At 39.8% G+C, this 25,673-nt stretch overlaps 1 protein-coding gene across 4 annotated transcripts in view; it reads right to left on the reverse strand.

Annotated features, from left to right (window-relative positions):
- The window catches only part of PHKA2 (phosphorylase kinase regulatory subunit alpha 2), a 1,461,438-nt gene that overhangs the window by 220,825 nt on the left and 1,214,940 nt on the right, over window positions 1-25,673 (reverse strand). For 2 of the 4 annotated variants that reach the window (XM_044073065.1, XM_044073066.1), the window contains exon 30: window positions 5,469-5,498. The exons of the other annotated variants lie outside the window; for them this stretch is intronic. In XM_044073065.1, the coding sequence (XP_043929000.1) occupies window positions 5,469-5,498 (30 nt within the window). The remainder of the gene's footprint in view (window positions 1-5,468; window positions 5,499-25,673) is intronic. 4 annotated transcript variants of the gene reach the window in all.

The following is a 25,673-nucleotide window of genomic DNA, read 5'->3' on the forward strand; positions in this document are numbered from 1 at the left end:
AACTGATAGTTCTGGGGTGAGGCAAAGAGATCTATGTCTGGGCTCCCCCATTTGCGTGTCAACATGTTGAAAATTCGTGGTTCCAGTTTCCATTCGTGTGGGTCCATGAGATTTCTGCTTAGTTCATTTGCTTATTTAGCTTTTCTGGCAGGAATTGAGCTTGTAATTGTAATTGATAGGTCAAGGCCGTGTTCCACAATGCCATGGCTAGTCTGCAAAGGGGGTCAGAGTATGTACCCCCCCTTCTTGTTTATGTACCACATAACCGTGGTGTTTTCTGCCTTTATCATTAATTGTCCTGGAAGAAGGTAGTCCTTGAAGGCTGCCAGAGCATTCTGTACAGCTAGCATTTCTTTTTGATTGATATGAAGATGCATTTGATTTGGGCACCGTTTGCCCTAAATGCACTTCCCTGCCATATGTGCCCCCCAAGCATAGTCTGATGCATCTGTAGTTAGGGTTTGGGTAGCAGGGGTTGGCATAAAATTCAGTCCCTTGTTTTGGTGGTAGGCCTCTGCCCACCATAGGAACTCTAGTTGCAGGCAAGGTACGATAGGAATCATTGTTTCCAGACTGTGGCAATGCTGATTCCACAGATTTTTTTTTAAGTACCACTGAAGTTTCCTCATATGCAGTCTTGCACATAGAATTTGAAGAATGCAAGAGGCCATGAAACCCAAGGCTTGCAGTATTTGCCTTGCAGAAAGCAGGGTTTTTGTGGCCACCTGTTTGAAGTAAGTCACCAAATGAATTTGCTTCTCTGGCATAAGGAAAGCCATCTGGGCAGTTGTATTCAAGCTTGCACCCAGGAATGTAATTTTTTGAGAGGGTACCAGGTGTGATTTCTTTTCATTTATAGTGTACCCTAGACAAGTTAGAACCCTTTTTACAAAAATCCAGATGGTTTAGAAGAGTGTCCTTGTTTTCTGCCTGAATTAGACAATTGTCCAGGTAGGGATATATTTGAATATTTCTTAGCCTGAAAAATGCAATTACTGGAGCCAGGCACTTTATAAAGACCCTGGGCGCAGCAGATAAGCCAAAGAGTAGTGCAGAGAACTGGTAATGCAAGTAGCTTGCTTTGAAGCAGAGGTAACTTCTGCAAGACTCCCTGATTGGGATATGCAGGTAAGCCTCCTTTAAATCTAGAGTTGCCAACCAGGCATCTTTGCCTAGCATAGGACGTAACTGGTGAAGAGTCAGCATCTTGAATTTTGGGTGTTTAGAGTAGATAAGTCCAGGATTGGACACTATTGATTTGTCTTTTCTGGGTACCAGGAAAAGTCTTGAATAGAAACCTTGTCCCTTTTCCTCTTCTGGTACTGGCTGAATAAACCCCAATGCTCATGAGGGAAAGTACTTGCTTCTGGGTCTCTGCCCACTGATTTGGGGGCAGGTCTGGCCATCCGTTTGGAATTGGCAACATGTGGAAATGAAATCTGTATCCTTGGGATATTATATTTAAAACCCATTTGTCCTGGGTTATAAGTTGCCAGTTTTTTGCATGAAGAGCCAGTTTTCCCCCCAAAGGAACGGCTAAAAGGTAAGTGCTTGGTAAGTGTAAATTGTCATTGAGACTGCTTACCATAGGGAAGTGTCTTGTTGTTTCCAGATTTGAAGAGGAGGCACCCCATTGTTTTGTTCTGAAAGTCCCTTGTGACTGAAATTGGAGCCTTTGGAATGTCTGGGTTTGGCTTGAGTGGTTCTGGAAGGAACTGGAAAGAACCAGTTCTTAGTAGGCCAGTGCCTACTAAATCTTGGAGGTTGCACCTGTAAGAATTTTTCACAGTTTGCATAGCTTTAGCTTTATCTTCCATCTTTTTTAAAAATTCTTCAGCCTTATTACTAAAGAGGCGGTCCTGTTGTAAAGGAGCATCCAACAATTTTGCTTTAACATGATCAGGCAGATTTTGCTCTTTGAGCCAAGCATGCCTTCTTAGCACAGATCCAGTTACAGCAGCCCTGCAAGAGGCCTCCAAAGAATCAAAACCACATTGCAAAGTATGTTTTCTAACTTGTTCAGCTGAATGCAATAAATCCTGTAAATCTTTGTTTTCCTCACAGTCAGAAATTAACATAATTTTCTGTTAAAGCAGTCCCATGATATGCTGTTGATATTTAAGCATATGAAATTGACAGTTTAAAGCCCTGATTGCCAAGGTTGCAGAAGTGTAAACCTTCTTACCCCATCTATCCAGCGCCCTGGAATCTCTATCAGAAGGGGTAGGATTTTTAGCAGTAGAGGCCTTAATGCCCTTGGGACCCTGAGAAATTGTTTCAGGATCAGCAATAGGATTTTTGAAAAGGAATTTGTGGGAGTCAGGAACCCTGTAATATTTGTCTGGCATACAAGGAGTCGGAGGCAGAGAATCAGGAGCCATACTAGATTCTGAGAAAACATCAACAATGTCTAGAATAGGAGGTATAGCCAAAGGCCTATGCTGAGGAAGAAGAAGAAAATCCCTAAGTCTCTTTTTAGATTCAGAGAAATCCTGACTTTCCCAGTGGAAATGTTCCCTTAAGATATGTAAAGTTTCCCCAAAAGAAAAATCCTTTGGGGGAGAAGCAGAAGGAATGGAATCTTCTGCATCAGAGTCCTCATAAGTAGGTATAGACAAATCTTGTTCATTAAAAGAGTCAGAAGAAATAGAATCCTGTTTAGAAGATTCATAATCAATGTCTTGCCTGGGCCTCTTAGAAGGAGGGGGTTGGCTACCCCTGATCAGAGTAATTAAATCTTCAGCCATTTTGATCATTTGTTTTTTAGGCATAGGGGCCTGCACATGTGGCCCAGGTGTCATTTTTTTAGACATAGATTTAGATTTTGGCCTTAGTTTTGAAGATGGCATCGGTCTAATATATAAATTTGTAGGCCTGAAAACACCTTCAGAAGCCAGTCCCTGCACAGCGGTTCCGGACCATCTAAGGTAGAGACATCCATGGATTCCATAATTGAAGCATCTCGCAGCTTACCAGACTCAGAATGCGTCTCAGTAGAGGCCTGCGAATCAGAAATAGTGGGTATCAGGGGCTGCAAAAGCACCTCACGCGAACTGGCGACTGGCTTAGGAGAAGCGTCATCGTCAGTTTTGGACCTCAAAGGCCTGTCTCTGTCTTTTTCTTTGCGTTTTTTAGGTATTCCGGTAGTTGGATTGCTAACCAATGACATTTCTGGATAATTAAAGTGTAAGCCAAAATATTTAGAGGCAAAAATATACCGATGTTTAATAGTGCGTTGATTAAATTTAGCACAAAACCGACAGCAAGGTACGTTGTGATCAGGGCCTAGGCAAGGAATACAGTACAAATGAAAATCCTTATGAGATATTTGCTTCCCACAAGTAATGCAATTATTAACTTTTACTGACATCGGTAAGAAGCAAGAAAAAGTTTCCCCAATGGGGTCCTTAGCTTTTTAGTAGAAGACTTCAGTTCTGAAACTCGAAAATGAAAATTTCAGGAGTCGGCCGACCGGCACTTGCAAACTTCTTCTGCTTTGGGCACCGCGCAGCAAGAAAGACTGATGTAATGGCATTGGCTGCATGTTTTATACCCCTGACGACCTGACATCATGGAAGAAGGGACAGTAACCGATGCAGGACTCAAGACTTTATTAATCAGGCCGACTGAGGGCAACCTGCCAGCAGATTACCCTAATGTAATGACTGCAACAGTGAAACACGAAGAACATCTGGATTAGTGCTTTCATTCTAATATTTTAAAACTTCATCAGATCTGTTGAAGTTTTAAAATATTAGAATGACAGCACTAATCCAGTTTCTTTTTGGAATAAAGCTGTGTTTGTATCTATCCTGCTGCCTTTGTGTTGGTTTTGTGACTTGCATAGTAAGCTGGCTCCTACTATTGGGCCACCAGTGGATGCAGCCTCCTCCCCAGTGATATCAGCCACAGAGTGACTGACATCTGGGTGAGTTTCCATATGGCTCAACTTGGTGGGTTGTCCCCATCCCACCCTATCCTCTATCATGGTGTTCCGTTTCCATGTGTGTGGCTCCCCATCCCCTATTTGTAGTCCAATCCTCATCACCAACAGCTGTCCACACTGCCTTCATCTGGGCATGTCCATTATCACCTCACTTTATGTTCTACCTCTTCTAGTAGTCTTTGTCATTATTAAATGTATGTGTGCCTGGTCCTGCTGATATACACCTGGCTTTCAGTTCTCACCTTCCTTATGCTACCTTCACTCTCCTACCATCTTAAAAAAATAAAACTTGTCCCACAAAAAATGTAGGTCTACCCCCATTGCACCCTTTCCACTCTCCTACAGTACAGTAAGGCTCCTTTTCTTTACTGACTTGCATTATCACCCACTCACCTTCCCATTACTATAATAAAACTAAATGGCACTTTTGCAGCCTTTATGTCGGCTCTTAGTTGTACTCATGCAGAAGCTATGTAGACATTCGATCAGTGTGTGAAAGTACAGTGTCGGGCAGGCTACCTGGGCTACTTACTTGCATGATTACTGCCATTTTCACAAGTGAGAAGATTCATTATGCAGCATTTGCCGAGGCATGTCTCTGCTACATTGACACTTATGGATACCTAATCTCCATTGGTCTATGTTATTCTATAGTAACTGTGGTACTTACTGCATAGTGGTTGTATTATGCTGGTTTCTGAATACCCCTCCCGTGGAACACATTCAGCAAATGAAGTGGCAGAAGGAATATGTCAAGAAGTTTATTTTATATCACAAACATGAGCTTCAATAAGAATATACCAATACTCTTTTCAAGGTTGTACAATGCTGAGAAGATAAAAGATTTTCTGAGGGACCTATGTGTCCTGCTTGAGTTGAGGAACTGCAACCATGAACAAACATTGTTTAAGGATTTTGAATATCAGAATACTTTGAAGGTAAGTCCATGGTGGCAACACGCACACAAAACCTGAGATGAAGGCACTTCATGGAGTAATTCAAAGAAGGGGGTTATTTTTTACTCATTAATCAAGAAAGAATGCCCATGTGCTTATTATGCAGTATGTGACATTGTAGAATAAAGCAATGAAGCAACATATATTAAGAAAACAAAAGACAACACAATATTCCTAGTGAAAAAATGGAGCAAATATGCAGAAGTCAACAACGTAAGCTAATATCATGAACTAAGATGTGAGAATATTTAAATGTAAACCTAGTTCTTATATGATCATAGTACAAAATAACAAGTTTTGCCTTCACAGTAACTTTAAGAAAAACGTCTTACATAGTTCATGCAATATTAGTCAGTCAGAAGAAGAATACCGCATCTTACATATGTTGCAAGCAGGTAAACAAATTAATAAAAATATGCAAATTGTAAGGCCATAATTGTTAGTTTCCCCATTAGTTTTCCTACCATGTACTATAGTGTCAATGATAATGCTAACAAGCATAAAGTCAACACACAGAAACATGCATGAAAATCAGTAATGGAAAATGCTTTGTCTATGTACATCACCTGTTCATCAACACTACGCCTTCTTTCCATCTGAAAAGAAAAATGAATTGCACGTGGAATTAAAGAAAGTGGCTACACGCATAATGCTTGCTATGTAAACTAGTGCAAAAATAAAATAATCAAAGCTATCATTTAAGTTGCACAGTAAACATTTACAATGGATATTAACCTTTCCCAATGACATATATTTGACTATAAAGGACCATTCTAATTTAGAATGCACATGAAAATGTAGCTGACTGTGAAGTAAAAATTCACAGTAAAAGTAGACCAACATCTGATTTGGATTAACTAAACAGAACAGACTTGTACAAGATATACCAAATGGGCATGGCAAAGAAAATACAGGCACAAGGAAAAGAAAGCCAATGCCACTACGAAGGGGAGTACACAGGTGGATCAGAGAAAGACCACAGGTGGCATCATGATACGTAACGTATACATACATATTAGTATCACAAATGTACTGAAGAGAAAAAACACTGGTCTTTGTAGATGATATAATGATCACTAAAAGGGTCAATTCAGAAAGTGAAACAGATAGACAAAAAGAGACATGGCAAGGTCTGAGAAACTGTTAAATGAACAGCAGACAGTTTCAAGGTAAAAACACACACAAGGGAAGATATTTAGGGTGAGATACTGACAGCAGTAAACTGGAAAAGCATTGGCCAGTCACAGCAGAAAGAGAGAGGAAAATTCATGTGATCCTACGATATGTAGGAAAAACATCGCCAGTGAAAAAGGAATATTATTCTCCTACAGGTGAGACCATTCCTGGATACTGTATACAGTTTAAGACATTTCACATTTTCTGTGTCAATATGTTGTGTTCACCAGAGTAGTAAATAAAGGCCTATGAGACATACTCTATCAACCTTGGAAGAAAGTAGGGAGGGGGTGGACAGGTGGCATGAAAGAACCAAATTAAGCAAGTATCATAGGAACAATGAAATCCAGGAAGGCATAGCTGTTCAGCTAAGGAAAATTTGAAAAATAGGACAAAAAAGTTGGAAGCAGGGTCAGAAGTGATGCTAAGAAGCATTTAGTATAAAGAGCAGTCTTTTTAAGAAGATGATGCAGAATAAAATATGTAGATAAATTCAAGAGCACACCAACAGAAAGAAAAAAAAATCTAAAAACTATCTTGCTTAACTTGTCTGGGTTGTCACAATCATAACTAAAATGATTTAATGACTTGGTACTGATACATTCAATTAATTAATTCATTCATGTTTCTGTCATGGTGCAAGGTACTGTATGTCTGCATTTTATGCCAGTAGGATTTACATTTGTTACCTATTACTTATTAGTCTTAAAGCAATCAGCTGCACCGATTTAACTTTAGGACCTAACAGCGTACCAGCCAAGTACTACAGATTGTGCTGAATGCTCCGCACTTCACATGGTCATTTTTCCACTGTACTGCACAGAAGAGTAATAGTGCTGCATTGCAATTTTTAATTGGCTTATATACCACAATCACAGCCAATTAGCATCTCTGTATAGAAGCCAATCAAATAAAGTCTTCTAATGCAGAAATAGTCAATTAAGAATCACAGAAATTGTCCAGTAATGTGCCAGTACAGTTTTTGTGCCATTGCAATACTTTAAAAAAAGGGTATCGCAGATTGATGAGATTTACTTTTGTAGCAATCCACTAATTGGAAAAGTTCTTCTTCTTTAATCATAGGCCATGGAGATGACAATGAACAGAGGTGACCAGCTGGACCTTAGGAGGGGCTGCTATGCCATGCATGCAAGATACCACCATCAACCTGATCTGAAAACAAAAGAACTGTAGTCCCACATTTCAAATGGTCTGTGATTTGCTTTTGTACACATAAGAGATGAGACAATTGCAGTGGTACTGCTGCTGGGACTTAGAGCTACCCTTTAGTGGATTATCATGGTGGCGGGATCGATGCTGCTTGATTTTTTTTCTTTATTTTTACTGAGCCTGTCTGCTTGCATTCTGTACAGCTTTTGAGAGTGTTGTGGACTTGTGGTGGAGCTCTTACTGCTTTCTTCATTCAGTTACAGAGGTAAATGGCTCATTTCTCACAGTGAGCTTATATTTACTCATACAATGACAAAATGACAGAAAAAATAAGCATATTATCAAAGAGACAGTGTAAAATCTGTGGACTTTAATGAAGCGTATTGCAAAATTTGGGTCTATATCATATGTCCAAACGCACACAAGTCCGAACGCCGAAACTTCAAACTGGGAAGTTCGAAGTCTAAAAATAATGAAGCCATGAAACACTGAATTCTTTCCCAGGGAAAGAATTTGGTGGGCCGGTTCTGTGGCTTTGCTATTTCCTCCACTTGGTGCGATCTCAGAGTTGGTATATCTAAGTAGGGGGGATGTGGGGGGCAAGGCCCCCAACATTAGAAACAGTATTTAGCGTTCGTGTGTTTACACGTTTTATACCGGAACAGCAATTTTCTTCCCTGGGGAAAAAAATTTGCTGAGTATTTAGTTTTCAAACTTTTGGGTTTGATATTTACATAGTCGAAGTTTCGACACTTCGACTATGTGATACAGACCCGCAAAATTCTACCATACAGGAACCTGTTTATCTTTTCAATTTACAGTGAAAGAGCAAGGAGTCCATATATTCAGTGGTTATTTCTCATGGCTGTAGTTTACCTTTGTTAGGATTTCAACTGCAGGCAAGATTTCATTACAATCTGTCTGGCATTCCTGCAAGATTGTGTAACCCCTGAATTAACCTGTATACTAACTGGGGCTGGGAAATTAAAATAATATGTTTATTTCACAGGCCGATGATCTGATATTGTAGTTTCCCTTTCCAGTATTTGTAATTGAAAATTATTATTTGAACTTTATTGGTGGGCAATTTATATGCTTCTGGACCAGTAAATTTGAGACAGATTATTCCACCTCTTACAAAGGACTGTGAAAATGCACTGCTTTTCTATAACGTGGTTTCTTTTTTGGTGTAAGAAAAGGGAAATATAAGATGTGTCCTCTTTCTTTAAATTATTGTTGCCACTAGTATGTTGGTCATGTAGTATGGTTTTCTGTGTACCAGACATTGTGAAAAATCACAGGTAATGACTAGGATTCAGAACATTGTATGAAGAGATACATTTTAAGAGATAAGAGTGCAAAAATAATGAAGAATGTTATTTTTAATAAATTATTGTTAAAATTTGAAATGTTGGGCCTTGAAACCATAAATCAGCATACATATGTTAAAATAGATATATAACCACTTGTAAAATGAAGTTCTCCAATAACATACTAACAACTATAAATGAAGAAAAATTGTGCTGTGATGTAAACGATATAAACTTAACTTCAGCTTTTGATAGGGGCATACACAAAATTCTGGCCAATAAATTAGAACTGTTATTTACTGATGTACTCTTGATAAGTTGGATAGCTGCATGGCTTACAAACAGGGCATGGCAAGTATCATACAGCAACTGGATAGGTGGAATTCTAAGTTACAGTCAGGGTGTCCCCACATAGTTCTTTCCTTAGGTTGCATCTTTCAGTTCTACAGTCTGTATACAGATGACTTGAAAATGGGTGAACTGATTACATGTATAACAGGTATGCCACATATGCAAAAAGAAATTGATTAAACTTACCATATGGGCACAGGAGAATAATATGTCAATAAACACACAAAAAAAATAAATATAGGAGATTTGGGAGATATAGACTGAAAGGTGAATATTTAATACAGCACACAGTGATTGAAACTGTTGATTCATTTGAGGACCTATGAATAGGGTCTATGTTATGTAATCGTACTTCCAGTTGTTCAAACACCAGAAGTTCGAACGGGGAAGTTCAAAAGTTAAAAATGTCAAAGCCGTGGAAATCCAAATTCTTTCCCTGGGAAAGAATTTGGTTGGCTGTTTCTGTGGCTTCCACATTTTCTTCACTGTGGTGTGAAAGTTATGGAACGAGTTAAGGTAAGTGTGGGATTGTGACAGATGTTGGGATTAGGGTGCGGGTAAGGTAAGTGTGAGATAGCGATGGACCTTAGGGTTAGGGTTTGGGTTAAGGTTAGTGCATAGATAGTTGTGTATGTACGGTTTGGTGTAGGTTTACAAGGTTTTTGGTGTGCTTGTGTTGTATGTGTGTTTTTCGGAACAGCAAATTTTTTTCCCTGGGAAAAAATTCACTGTTCTGAGGTTTCAGTGTTATCCCATTTTGAACTTCCAAGTTCAAACTTATTGTGTTCGAAATTTTGGAAGTTCGATTATGTGACATAGACCCTAGGAATATGGATAGATCCAGCTTTGAGCATTTTTTAATCATATCAACCAAATGGTTATTAATAGTTATAAAACTATCGGTTGTATAAAAAAATTATAAAGTCTAGGAAAACAGAAATTATGAAATCATTGATTGTTAGCTACATTAGACCCACACTTGCTTACAGAATAACAAAATAGAGACCTTCTAAGAAAACAAGCATGAGTAAACTGGAAAGAGTACAGCAGAAATATACCAAGGGCATTCATGGATGTGAAAATTTAAATTATGAAAGAGTGAAATATCTGAACTTGTACAGTGTCTTGTATAGATATTTAAGAGGAGACCTTACTCAGATATATAGGGCATTTACAGACAACTACCTCTGGGAATGTTTGGGTTATCAAAAAGTAGTAGAGAATCATTAGACAACCTGTGTAAAAGATTATACAGAAATGAGACGAGTAGTGTGGTTTTGCAAGAGAGCAGCTGGTGCATGGAATAGACTACCAAATTACATTAAAGCAAGAAATAATTTGGATATTTTTAAGAAGAACCTGAGCACATGTGAATAACTGTTTTGCTATATTGGCAGGATAGAAAAGAATTATCGCCTCTGCCTATAATATTTGCATGCATGTAGGGTTCTATGTGACTTAGCAAAGGCAGTTAGTATTTACACATTTACTTACTATTTTATGACTGACATTTGATTATTTGAAAGTTGGACTGGGTAGGTGTTCTCCAGGCCAATCATTTTGTGCAACCGAAAAGTTTACAGATATATCTGGTAAAGGACAGGATGGGAGGGGGGGTTGAAGAGCTGGTGCTAAGGAACATGTTTATTTTTTAACAACTGAACTTGACTAATGTCATGTAGTCACTTTCGACTGAGTAGAAGTACTCTAGTGAATGGTTTCTGCAGAGAGACGGGGTGAACTGTTTACTTTTTGTACTAGAACAGAAGCCGTTTTCCAGAAGTTGATGCCGATTACTGCTCAGTAATGTAAGTTAAGGCAAAACTCTTGTAGACTGAGGTTTTACCTTTGTGTTAGAAGCAGTTTCTTTTTTAAGATGCATAATCAGTACTGCTATTCAGGAGTGCCATGCTTGTATAGTAAATGTAGATTGGTACAAAATATTTTCTATTAACTTTTTAATGAATTATAGTGCAATCAGTTATTGCACTGCAGTCTCAGAGATGTTGAAATAGAGAGGTTTGAAGTTACTTATGGAGTATAAATTGATGCAAAACCTGTGGTTAACTATGTACATGAATTATGAGCTTTGCGATAAGACCAGATTAGAGAAGTTTCATGCATTATTGTGGAGAAAACAAAACTGTTGTAGTAACTTTTTAAACAAAGCAGTCTTGTCACAAATGCTATTGTAATGTTTCACAATGGTTAGAAAATGTAGGCTGCTGTAAGATGCATTTTATAAATACAAGGTCACTGATGCTTCAATCAGTTGTATTTTGATGCAAAACCTGTTCTATGTATTGATATATGAAACAAGTCATAGGCTTTTTAGTAATGTCACACTAGTTGCATACATTATGGAGAAAATGTCAGTAGATAAAAATTGTTATATTCACTTTTTAAATGAATTGTATTCTTGTCACTAAATTCCATTTTTGAATGTTTGGTCATAACTGTAACTTGAGTGATTTGCTAGTTCTAGGGAGGCTCCCAGATTTTAGCTCATTTAACTGTTACCACGCTAGACCTGGGAAAACATTAGTTTTATATTTATTTACAGATTTATGCCCAAATTGCCTCATTTTATTTTTGAGGATTAATGTCAGATTCTCTGTAAAAGTATTGAGGCCCACAATCAATGTTAAACTATTTTGTATTGTGAGACAAATGTACATGTATTCTTCTCTCATGGAAAGGTTAATTGTCTGGTAAAACACAGAGGATTATTGTCAGTAACACAGGACATTAGTGTCAAGCTATTTGTTCATTACATGTATATTGAGGTTAAACTTCGTCTATGGACTGTTAAAGTGCATTTCTTTGGCCCTTGCCCACAGTTTAGATCTGTCCCAGATTCTGCACAGGAAATGTGTTATAAAGGAATATATTTCCATGCTGTATTGTAAATTGCGCCATATATGCAGTATGGCACTGTTGCTTCATACTGAAAAACTTGTATAATGAATTTATAGTCATGCCTTTTGGGCCCTGAACTGCACTGCTCAGGCACCTTTGTCAGGTACAGACTATAGTGTGTGTGTGTGTGTGTGTGTGTGTGTGTGTGTGTGTGTGTGTGTGTGTGTGTGTGTGTGTGTGTGTGTGCATGTGTACAGCAGGTCTAGAACAAGTCTGAAGTGCTGACAGCAGAGTGGGGCAGGCCTAGAATACATCTGAAGTAGTGTCAAGGGAATGGGGCAGGCCTAGAATACATCTTAAGTGGTGACAGGGAGTGGGACAGGCCTAGACAAAATCTTAAGTGGTCACAGGGAGTGGGACAGGCCTAGAATAAATCTTAAGTGGTCACAAGGAGTGGGACAGGCCTAGAATATATCCAAAGTGGTGACAGGGGAGTGGGGCAGGCCTAGAATACATCTGGAGTGTGGCAGGCCTAGAATACATCTGAAGCGATGACAGGTGAGTGGGGCAGGCCTAGAATATATCTGAAGTGGTGACAGTGGTGTGGGGGAGGCCTAACATCTGAAGTGATGACCAGGAGTGGGGCAGGCCTAGGATACATCCTAAGTGGTGACAGGGAGTGGAGCAGGCCTAGAATACATATGAAGAGGTGACAGGGGAGTGGGGCAGGCCTAAAATATGTCCGAAGTGATGACAGGGGAGTGCGGTGGGCATGGAATTAATCTGAAGTGATGACAGGAGCGAAGTACAGGTGGTACTGAAGTGATTGTGTATATACTACTTTATATATTCATTATTACTGCTTATGTATGGTTGCCTGAAGGTACAGCTCATGCTTCAGATTACAGAAGTCCTCTACAAGTAAATTTGTTAAGCCGAGTTTGTTCATCTTCAACATTGATGTGAAAATAAAATTGAGGGTGTTTTGTGCAATAGTGTATGCAAATGTCATCTGTACAATGACAATCATACTCTTTCTTCTGCAGCACTAGTTTTGTAGGCAAGTGAGCATCACAGGATTGCAATGTTGTTGTGTAGACAAGGAAGTGATAAACCTTCAGTAAGCTAAAGTAAATGTAATCTGATCATGCAGACCTTTCTAGGAGCAAAAGGAGTTGATGCAGAAGCAGCAGTCTTCCAATTATATGGGTAGGTTGTGGGTCTGTTGACCCATTTTGGTTTGAGGAGGCAGTTCTGTTGCTTTTTTTTTTTTTTTTGCAGTGTAGCCACATCTCTTTGCCTTTGGCCATTAACAAACTTGCTAGATAGACCACCTGGATCAACATAAGGACAGGGGTATAGATGGCTCTCTAAACAGAAGAAGATGCTTGGCCAAGCTGGGTAAGTGTCTCTGTCTGGCCTTCTGTCAGTAGGCATCAAGTAAAATATGGTTTCTGCAAAACCTGTGGCATAGATTCGTCATGTTGGATGACATGATCTCCGCTAACATGCCAACAGTAAGAAACAGAATTGAAAACGTGCAGCTGAAAGTATTATGGCTGATGTCTTTGGACCTCAGAGTTTAATAAGTCCAAAAGTTATTGAGGCAGAGATTGGTATTGTGTGACGTCTTGCTGAACATCATTTTTCATTTTTAGCAGGAAAACAGGATCCTTACATTTGTGAAGAAATATGGAGAAGATCAAGATGTTCTCAGAAAAATGACATGGGGAGCAACAAATGCACCCTGCATTGCAAAGGGATGTTCTGGGACCTCATTACCAAAATGAAGCTGCTGCCAATTGTCAGAAACTGACATTCTGTGTATCAGGACAAAAGCACAGACATGGGGGATGACAAACTTTTGGTGATCCTTGTTGGTTATTTTGATGAAAAAAGACAGGTAAGACATGATTCAGTTCCTTCATATGCCAGAATGTGTGTCAGGAACTGGACAAACATTATCTGATGCTTATTTAATTATTTATTATTTTGGTACTTATGTATTATCGCAACCAGATTACAAGCAGAAGTGGCTCCTTTCCAAGCCGCTCTTCTGCCAAAATATGTAGCGTCACTGACCTGTCATTATGTTTGAGTTAAAAGGTCATGAATTTACAGGAGAGTAGTATTACATTACATTGCAAATCGTAATGTTTTATGTGTAATATCAATGGTAAATGCCACATGCGTTTCTATTAGGAAAGCCTGTGAAATTCAAGACCTGTCAGCACTTCCCTTATACATTGTTTGAATTAGCTATTGTAAGGTAGCTACTTGAATTAGTGGACAGGACAGTTTGTGCAAGTGCAGCAAATGGTGAGTGGTTTGTTATTTACAGCTTTTTTATGTCAGAAGTTGAAGTATATATAAACGTCTTAAAGCAGAGTGCGTTGTCATATATGTATGGTGTTCTGTCCGCATTGAACTGACAATCAGAATTGGGAGTTAAGCATATATTGTACACCCTAAAGCATTTGGATTAGGTGGTGGCTGTCAAAATATCTGTTTGTAGAATGCAATGTTGGCTTCATTAGTTGCATGAGTAGAAAGCTGACTTGAGCACAAGTATGCCTTCGGGAATTGCCTACGTAATGTCACGGTAAGACATCAGTCTGAAGTACCACTCATCGCTTTGCTTTCCGCACTTAGTTTAATTTGTTCATCTGAGTTGTTTGGTACTACATGACACTTCAGTGACACACACCACTTCCCAAGACACATTGACAAGATATTTTGGCAGGAGAATGGCATGGAACTGAGCCGTTTCCCTGCTCGTAATCTGGTTGCGAAAATATGCAAGTACCATTATTTTATTACTTGTTTGTCCACTCTGTCATCACTTAGCAATTCATTTTCCAACATTGTGGACTTTTCTTTGGACAATGTTGCCTCTGTGATTAGAAAGTACAATTTTGTACTATCTTGTTTAAAGGAGGTGATGCCCATTTGCCACCTGGCAGATTTCTGTAGCAAGGTTGGTGTAAAAGCACCACGATCATCAGTTGAAGAACTGATATCAGATGTGTACTGTTATTTCAGTTCCTGTGCACAGAGACATCAAAAACTGAAAGATTTGCTTTTCATATAGAAACTCGTCCTCTCAAGATTATTAAGCATGTACCTATTAGATGGCCGAGTCTTGTGAAGGCCATTAGCAGAAACCTGGACATGTGACAAGCCCTAAATTGATATGTTTTTTTTTTCTGCAGGGTCACAATCTGATAAAATAAACTTAATTTCCGACTTTCTGCAGAGTCATGAATTGCATATGATTTTTATCTTTGCCAAGTATGCACTGGAACCTTTACTTGGGTTCAACATTCAGCTTCAGAGCCAAGAAAGTCAGTTACTGACACAGTATGCCATTGTTCATAAACTTCTGCAGCAGTATGCTGGCAGACTCCTGATACCTGCAGTTGGCATCTGACTTATGAAACACAGTGATGTTTATGTGCTGACTAACAGTAGCTCTAGTCTTTCAAACAATAAGCTGTATATTGGCCATAAGGTCAAGCAGTGGATGAAGAGCCATGAGGAGGATACTGATGGGACAGTGAAAGACTAACTTTTATAAAAAAAATATATACACATATATATATGGCTTTTTATGCTGCAGTGCTGCAGAAAATGCTTAGCATGTTTCCCATTAAAGATCATTTAACGAAATATGCTGCATTTCTTATTAATCCTGCCAAATAATTGGACATATCTTCTGGACTTGTAAGGGATGTTTGTTTCCGTCTGGGTATCTGTGTTAATGATGGTGAGGATGAACAATTAATAGAGGTGTTTTACCCAGTATCAACTTGAGGACACAGGGAGCTTCACAGGACCAGCAGACATGCCCCAGTCCTGAGTTTCCAAGTACTAGCCACAGCTTCTGCAGGACCTCTTGGATGATGAGAGACGGTCACATTTCAAGCAGGTGATGACTTCACCTTGCTTGCCACATTCAGATGCAGACTCTGAAAGAGCTTTTAGCATGGTACAGAAAGTAAAGACTAAATTCCATCAGCCACTCAGTATAAAAACACTGAACTGTTTATTAGCAATTAAAATGAAGGAAGAACCGAACTGCTATGATATTAAACAGCCAAAGCATGTCTTAGATGCTCCTAAGAAAACCACATCAGTATACACAATAAGTGTGCATCTAAAGTAAAAGTACATATTGCCCTACTGTTTAATTTGCTCATCCTGTTAATGCAAACATCATGAAAATGTAGAATCTGTCATAGTATGAAATGTTTGTTTAGAAAATTTATTAGTGCAATGTAAATGTTGTAAGAAGTGGTATTAATGAGCAGTTGATTTTTTGTTTGATTCTGTATAGAAGTGCTGTTTCATATTTAATTTTTATGATGTGGTTATGGTGTTTTTGCAGATTATAAAATAAAAGTTTTGGATTTGAATCTCAAGAGTGTGATTTTTTTATTGAATATTACAAATGTACACGGTTTACTCTTGGTTGATATAAACTTCATCTTAATGCTTCTGGCAGAAAGTACATTTCGACCACACCCCAAGGAAATGGTACGTTTTTGTGCAGTGTGAAAATAGGGTGTTCCACATTTTGACTGTCACACATTGCTAGGGTCTGTGCTCCACACTGGTCTCTTAAGAGGTTTAGACCTATGCGTAATACAGTTGAAGCAAACTCATGCATTGAGTAAGTACTTTATATATCAATGCAGTAATGTATAAGTTTCAAACCTTAATACCCAGTACAGTAGTCGCAGTATCTGCTTCTTTTGCCAGAATTTTCTACCTGCATCATTAACATAATAGCCATCTCAAAGCAGCATGGCTATATAACCTTTTTAAATCAGTGCCAAAAAATCCCCAGCAGTCCTCTTACTTCTGTTGTTACGACAGTCTTAAAATGCACAGCAAGTCAGCATATCAGATAATCTGTTATAACTGATTATCTATACACTGCATGCCAGAACTCTGGCCATACCATTCCCCCATGAATCAGAATTTGTTGGTTACATTTGCCCACCCTTACCTCAAGCTCAGTCTCAACTATTTCACCACACAGCCTGTCTATGAACTACTGCTACATCATTACAAAATGAGTCTGCACTTTACCACACAAACATCCCAGGCATGACCTGCATTGCCCATCAAGCTATGATCACAGAAGTTAGAGTGATTAGAATGGTAGTCTAAGTTTTAAAACTGCTGCACCTTATCAGTTTGCTAAGTATAGCTCAAAAAGACAGGTGACTGTTTGTGAGAGAAGCAACTCACTGTACTCTCTGTCGTACCTGGGAAAGATGCTAATGTTTGTGTGGCAGGACTTCTCAGCTCTTGTGAATGCAGGCTGCTAAGTGTTTAACAAGTTTTACAGCAGTGCTCTTCTGTTACATAAGTGTGTTTGTTTAAAGTTAAGGATTACTGCTCAAAAATGGGATTTGCACTCATGTCTCATCACTGAATACCTCTGTCCTTTCTTCACTGCCCATGCTGGTCATTCAAGGACAAAATGTACTTCGAAGAGCTTTTAAAACTGACAGAAAAGTGATACTTTTAAGAAAAAGCATCTATACTTGTTCTAAGGTACAAGAAATTGTAAATCCCTTCCCAATCCACAAACGTTAGGCTGTGCAGTGAGTGATAGCTGTAATAGAAGTGGGTATATGACCTTTACTCCCATTTCTGTTGACCATGTGGCTTGCCACACTGATCATGCTCTACTCATTTGCTTACGGGATAATCATATGGCAAGGACATCATCTAGGCAGCTGTGATTTTTTTTTTCTTTCCTAAACCAAACACCTGTCAGGTAAAATGAAAACCCAATGAAGTAAGTGCCTTGCACATCATCTACCATCACTCACCTTCCCAAGAGCACATGCGTGGATGCATCCACATGTAAAACATGAAGGCTATTGCACAAACACAGCTTGGCAGAGACTTGCACACATCCCTGCATTATACACTGCCTATTTACTTCCCATTTTCCTGTGAGTGCCAGCACTGTTCATAGGTTGGTACTAGGCTATCGGCCCTAGGGCCTGTACAAGCCTAGTCATAACAATTCCCTGGGTATTTCTTCCCACAATTTTTACTTCCTTGGACCCATGTCTAGTAGGGCGACTGACATGATCCCCAGGGTAAATTTCCTATCTCCCATCCAGTCGTCAAGGTTCCTTTTGAAGGGGGCCAAGGAGGCACTCTGCTTGACAAGTATGGTACCAGGCTATCAGGTCTAGGGCCTGTTCAAGCCTAGCCATAACAATTCCCTGGGTATTTCTTCCCACAATATTTACTTCCCTGGACCCCTGTCTAGCAGGGCGACTGATGGGATCCCCGGGGTAAATTTCCCATCCAGTCGTCAAGGTTACTTTTGAAGAGGGCCAAGGAGGCGCTCTGCTTGACATGTATGGGCAGTCTATTCCAGAGTATGGGGAGTCTCTGGGTCAGGAACCTATCCCTCCAGCATGTTTTGTTCATTGCGATGACAAGGTTTAGGTCCCTGGAGCGTGTGGCTCTGATGGATTGGGATTTCTTTAAGTGTAGCATGTCCAACAGCTCTGGGTTTGACATGGCCTTGTATGTTAAGCAGAGATCGCCTCTGAGTAGATGATATGCGACAGAGTATAGCTGGGGTCTGTTTAGTTGGTCAGCATTGGGCAACTGCTTTAGGCCTGTGATTCTTGTAATGAAGTGTTTCTGTGGCCTTTCCAGTTGTTGCAGATGTCTTGTGAGGTACAAATCAAATGGGGTGTTGTACTCTATGATGGGTCTAATGAGGGATGAAAAGCCCATAGTGATGAGGTGTGCCACATAGCAGGATTTCCTGACTGTTGTGGTGATGTGGTTATCGAAGGTGAGACCAGTGTCCACCTGTGTTCCTAAGTCTCTTATCACACTTTCAGTGTTTACTCTACAGCCACCTATGTGGTAATTCATGGGTACATAGTTTTTTCCCCAAAGGGGATAACTATACACTTCTTGGCATTGAGCTTGAGCTCATGGCTCTGTCACCAACCATCTGGCCCTTTTGTAGAATATCCACATAATTTGGGAATTCAATAATGGCTCCCAGTTTGCAGTCATCAGTGAACTTTGTTAGCCAGAGTCCCTTTGTGTTGGCCTGTACTTCAGAGAAGTAGATGCCAAACAAGAGTGGTCCCAGGACTGAACCCTGAGGTACTCCACTTGTCACTTGTCTGGAGCTGGATTTGGAGTTGACTACTTTTACAGTGTGGGTTCTGTCAGTAAGCCAGTTGGCAACCCATCGAGTGACCTAGGGATTTAAGCCCAGCTTAGGAAGTGTATTTATGATTCCAGAGTGGGAGATGGTGTCAAAGGCCTTGGCAAGGTCCAGATAGGCTGTGTGGACTGCCTTACCCTCATCCATGTCTCTGGAGACTGATTCGAAGAAGTCAATCAGGTTCAGGAGACATGATCGGCCCTTCACAAATCCAAACTGGGTGGGGTCCAGTATTTGAAGGTTGCCAATGTCTTTGTTTATAAGTTCCACGATAATACGTTGCATGGCCTTGCAGATCAGGCTCATTAGACTGATGGGACAGTAGTTCCCAGGATCCAAGGTGGACCCCCCTTGTGGGGTGGGATAACTGTAGCTGTGCGCCACTCAGTGGGCACAAAGCCAGAGGCGAGGCTATGACTAAACATGACACATAGGTGAGGTGCCAGTTCATTTTGTAGTTCATGTAATACACAGCCTGTAATGTCGTCTGGTCCCATGGATGCTGTATTCTTAGCTTTAGAGAGTGCGGTTTTTACCTGTGTGGCCATGATTACTGGAATTTGGCAATCTTTCAGTATTCAGATGGGCCCTTTAGGGGGTGAAAGGGGGGTGAAGTTGGCATTGAATCGATCTGCCAGGATATTGGCAATGTCCTTGGGATCATTATATTTAATGCCATTCTGTTGTAGCTCAGACAAGATCTTAGCATTGCTATTTAGATTCTTAACATACCTATAGAATGCCTTGTGGCTGTCTTTGGAATCTTTGACAATTTTATTTTCGTAACTAGCTTTGGAGGATTTTATGAGGGATCTCAGCTTCTTACTGAGGCTGGTAAGGGAGTTTTTTGCATCCTGGGATTTTCCTCTTTTCTGCAACAGTTTCTTCCTTCTGTTAAATAGTTTGGTTATGACAGGGGACCACCAGATTGGCTTCCTTTTTTGGAGGAGAGCATCTTGGTTCTATTTGGGATGGCACAATTCATGCACGAGTGGATGTGCTCGTACAGGTGCTTTAGTGTTGGATTTGGCAGTCGAACTTTCACTTTCCATCTGCATGGGTGTCATGAAGTTTGTCACTTCTGACTTGAGTAGCATGAAGTTGGCCTTGGAGAAGGTTTTTACGGATGTTTCCTTACTGGGGGATGGGGGTGGAATGTGGATGTCAAAGCTGATTAGATTATAGTCAGACCTAACCAATAAGGGGGTGACCACTGGTGTGGAGCATCAATTTCCCATGTTGGTAATGAGCAGGTCCAGGATATTGGAGCCTCTGGTGGGACTATGGATTAGTTGATCCAGGGCATTGGAATTTATGAATTCCAAGAACCGTTGGGCAAAGGTGTTGGTACACGAGTAGTTTTCCCAGTTAATGGCAGGGTAGTTAAAATCACCCAGTATTAGGGTGTTTGGTTGTATCTTAATATTTTTCAGTATGTTTAGAAAGGTGTAGTGAGAATCTTGGGGCATGGTGGGGGATCTGTAGCAAGATTAGGGTTGCCACCTTTTCATATGGCCAAAGTGGGACATTTTCGGGACAAACATCAGATTTTACAGGCGGACACATACCCACGGTCAGTACAAAGGATAGAACTTAACTTTTTTGCCTAAATAATACCTTATTCTTGTAGCATTTTGCTTATTCTGTTTCTTATAACATTAGGTATTTTAAATACAGAATAACTGTTTTATGCAACTATTACATAAAATATAGGACATAATTATGTCCTACAATCTCAGGACATTTGCCATTTTTAATATTTTTTGTCAGGCCACAACTGCCCAAAGTGGGACAGGTGGTAACCCTAAGCAAGATACAATTTGGATTGCAGTCTTACCTAGTGTTAGTTGCACTTGGAGAATTTTAGATGCATTGTGTTGAGCACCTAGCCTGGAGGTGTGAATATCCTTGGTGAATATGGGCACTCCTCCACCTTTAGTGTTTCGGTCCTGGTTTGGTGGCCGAAAAGTGTGGTAAAAGTTGTAGCCTGGTATTGCAGGGGTGCTCTCTGGAGCCTTGTACCAGGTCTCAGTTACTGCACAGATATCGATGTTCTCCATTTTTAGGAGCGACTTCAGAGAGTGCATTTTGAGGTTTAGACTTCTAGCATTGAGTAGCATTACCTTCAGATTTTGCATACTTGTACCTGTTACGGTGGTGGCTTTGTCCTTTAAGCCTTGCCTAAAAAAGGCACTATAGGGGTGGCAAGAGCCTTAGCCAGTAACCTGAATCACAGGGGCAACAGGTGCAGACCATCTCTGGTAAAGCATCGTGGTTTGTCAATCATGTCATCCCAGGCAGACAGATACTGGATTCCCTTTGAATGACACCAGAAGCTTAGCCAATTGTTGAAGTCAATCATTTTGTCTTTATACTGTGGTATCATTCTGGGTGAAGGCAGGATGCTACTCAGGGCTAGGGTCATACCTGCCTGGGCCACATGATCTGAGAGCTCTTCCATGTCTCTTTTCATGTAGTCCAGGGGGGTACATCTCAAGTCATTCGCTCCAACATGGACAATGACAGAGTCATAGTTGTACTTGTTGTGGAGTGACTTGAGTGCATGCGTTATGTGGTGGATCCTGGCACCTGACAGGCAGCTGACTGTAATTTTCTCCTTGTTCAGCCTGGTGAGTGGGACATCAGTGTGCCTGACTATATAGTCACCTATGATTAAAGTGTTGGATAGTTGTCTTGCTTTAGGGGCTGTTGTTGGGTGGAACATTGGTGTTGTGAGCTATGTGATACCTTGGTTGTGATTGGGGTTTGTTTGCATTTCAGATTTGGAGGTCCTTGTTGCTTGAGCAGGTTAATGTTAAGGGCCTCCACATATGTGTGTTTAGTATTGCTATGTGTGGGTGTTGATGGTGAGGGTTTTGAAGGGGGTATGTATTGCTTGAGGTGTAGTGCGGGCGTTAACCTTCTCCTCCTGACTGTCTAGCACAATCTTGGCTGGAGAGAGCTTTGCTTCCAGTTTAGCTATGTAAGTGCATCTCTCGCAGGTTGTAGTGTTGGGTGGTAGGAGGAGAGGGTTGTCTGTGTACATGAGGCAATTGCTGCATTGCTCCAATATGCCCAGATTCACCAGATGCAGAACTGCTTCTCTCATCCAAGACTCACAGACTGATGTCAGCTCTGCAGTCCTATCATCCCTTATTCTCCAGTGCCCAGGTCACTAACTGATTCCATGAAGTCTGGGTAAAACTTAAGGCTTTATCCCTCTACATCATGGAGATGGCACCAAACAAGGGACTGTTTAATGATCTAAGAGCAGATGTTCTCTGTACAAGAGGTACGTTAAATTACCAAATTTCTTAAAGTTATAATCCTGCACATTTCTGAGAATGCATTTTGTCAGTATTCAGCTCTGCTGAAACCATACATTGGAATAGCAATATCTGCTTTTGCTTGCCTGGCCCCATATATACAGGTATTTTAATTAGACAAAGCTACCTCCCAACTGTATATACCGAACACATTACGCACATCCCTCACTGACTGCAGTAAACCAAACATACACAAATATAAAATCACAATAACATGGGAGGTAAGGAGAGACCACATTAACACATATTTGGGGCTAACACTGCCCAGGCAGTACCTGCAAATGGTCATTTTTGATCAGAGCACCACCCTGATAAGCAAGGATCTGTGAAATAGAAAAAACATTAAAGCAAACTATGTACCAAAGCTCATAAGACAGACTCTAAGATCTGGCAAGTACAAACACACAGCAATGTAATCACTCCATTCCATGTACAACAGATGCATAATCCAGTGGAGTATGCAAGGAGATTGTGAAAGTATCATGCCTGCTTGGGGCAAAATTGTGGGCATCATAGCTAAGATAATCAGGATTAAGGAAAAGTGTGACATGTCTACTGTTTATGTTGGAGAGAACAATCTAAGAGGGTCCTCCTTTTGGATAACTGAAGGATATGATGGGATTATCAAATGTCTTAGTATGCAAAAAATATGCATCTGCTCAGCAAACTCCTCCATCCCCCTATTATGGTGTGTGGACATTAAGACAAAATGTTAGTGTTTAGTCAGTGGCTAAGGACATGGTGTTAGAGATGGGGGACTCACTGCCCTTCAGCCTCGAGAGTGATGTACAACCAGCTGGAGTGTTTTCCACTCAATGAGTTTTCCTTCTCTCCCTGGACAGTACAAGTACTGAACAAGAAATGCTTCATTCCTAAAGTATCTTTTATCATTCGAAAAATACATAACATAAAAAATCAAAGGGGACGTTGGCTTTGCTTATTTCCAGGTGTCTTTTTCGACCTAATGGGTGATTTAGAAGCTCTTGTCTGCTTTGAGAAGGCTGCTCTCTTACTCACTACTGAAATCTAGTTTAGAGATCCAAAATGTATATCACAAATTCCACAGTACACCTCCTTCACTGTTACAGATCTAGTGGGAAAAGTGGCAGTGTAACAACATTTGTAAAGGAACCTCTAAATGCCAGTATGGGTAGCAGCCTCCATAGTAAATGTGCAGAAAAAACTTACTTGAAAGAGAATGGCACTGTGGGCCACTGATGTGATATGGTCCATGTGTCTCCTAGGCCAGGGAGTGTGGCTAGCCATATATAAATGCTGTCATTCCATGCATACCAGTGAGAGCAAAAAAGTACCCTTATGACTGCCTGAAAGATGATCCACCTAGGACAGCTCTCACCTTGACCCCAGGTAATGTTCGTTTTACTATCCTCTGTAAATTGCATTATGCTGTGCTAGTGTTATTGAAACTGATTACGGGTATAGTTTTATAAACAGCTGTGACCTACACTGTGCCCAGGTTATGGCTGAAAAAGGCCTTTGGATCAGTTTATCAAATAAATAGATACACATAAATTAAATAAACTGAGGAATAAATGGGTACTGTCTGATTGGGGGGGGGGGGCTACACAAGTAGGCACAGTTGCAGAAATCACATAGAAAAAAGTTTACAATGTGGTCTACTATTGTCCCTGGATCTTTAACGATGGCATTGTTTTTATGATGTGGCCTTTTATTTTGCAATCATGATTTATGTAATTTTTCCTCTCGATAATACATAAAGAATTTGTGTGTTATACACAATAAAATTGACATTCTGGTTGCAATTATTTATATTAATGGTATATTTACAATGTGTATAGCATAATAGGGTCTATATTAAATGATCGAACTTTCAAAAGTTCGACTGTCATATGGTTGACACCATATGACAGAATTTTTGAAAGTTCGAACATTTTAACAAAGATCTCCGTACAGCACGCAATGGGAAGATTTCCCTTTTCTGCACTGTAGTGCAATCTCAGACTTGGTATATTTAAAGAGCGGGGGATTTAGGGGGTGCAGGGTGGCTTGCCCCTCTGCTTAAAACATTCAGGTAGGTTATTTGTGTAGTATATTTTTTTTATTAGACTTTCAAACTTTTAAAAGTTCGATCATATGGTGTCGACCATATGACAATCGAACTTTTGAAAGTTCAATTATCTAATATAGACCCAGTACAATATATAATTAAAATGTCATCAAGTTTACAATGTTCAAAATTTACATTATATGCAAAGACAGACATTTTGTCAGAATGACTGCATTGGTATGTAGTTTAAGTGTTTGACTAATTGTTATTAATAATAATAATAATAATAATAATAATACTCTGGGAGCAAAGGAAAAGAGTTGCACCACTGGTAACCAGATCATACAGATGGGTAACCTACCACTCTGACTTGTATCCCATTAAGTCAGTGCTCTGCTCACAGGACTTTGTATGGATTGTTAATGATTCCCTTACATTGAACATTGTTGAATGACTTAAAGTTAAGGCAGGCAGGATGCACAGTCAGGCCTTCATCAATGCTGCTGTTACCACTTAAAAATGCTCAGAATGCAACATCTTAAACTCATTCATACTGTTCCATGTTTAATAGAAATATAACCCCTTTTTATTTTTGGTGAGTTCTATTACAGCTCACTCTATTACTTACATAGAATACTGGTTATATTGATGTGTCTAAAATTATTTGAATCTTGTTCAGCCACCCCTCCATGATGCCCAGAGTTGGTACCAGTACAACTTATTGTGTGTTCACATATTAATACTATGTTTAACATGAATGGCATGGATATAATAAGGTTTTCCTTGATTCAGTCTATGAAAACGTCATATATGACAATAACTTTATTCATGGTAGTAGTAGTTATATCTGCAGTTACACAATGGATGTTTCACCTTGCTTATAAAGTAGATTGACAAGTCTTTTCTTACTCTGAAGTTTGTTCAAAGTTGTTCTGCAAGTATTTTCATGATTTCCTGATGACATGTGATCATTTCACTAATTACTGATATACATTACATTCACAATTTTCTCTTGTGATTTTCTGATGTAATTAAAGCCAAGCCTGTAGTTACAGCTCCCAGTCTAGTTTATGAAAGGTAAATGGTAACTCTCTCTCAGGTTTCTACTGCAGGTGAAAGCAAACAGGTAGCTTCGTTATTCTAGAAGGCTGGCCATTATGATGGGTCTCACATTAAAACTGTCACTGCCAAACCATGACTGGCCAACATTTTTTTTATGCAGGTTTCACATCCACTCCTTCCTGATATTCTGTGTGTCAGATTTTGTCCAGTGGAGTAATCAGCAAGTAACATTAAAGGACAACAGTGAGAAAATCAAATCCTTT

Source organism: Protopterus annectens, chromosome 5.part1 (assembly GCF_019279795.1).
Source record: "Protopterus annectens isolate FY-2018-M chromosome 5.part1, PAN1.0, whole genome shotgun sequence".
NCBI lineage: Eukaryota > Metazoa > Chordata > Ceratodontiformes > Protopteridae > Protopterus > Protopterus annectens.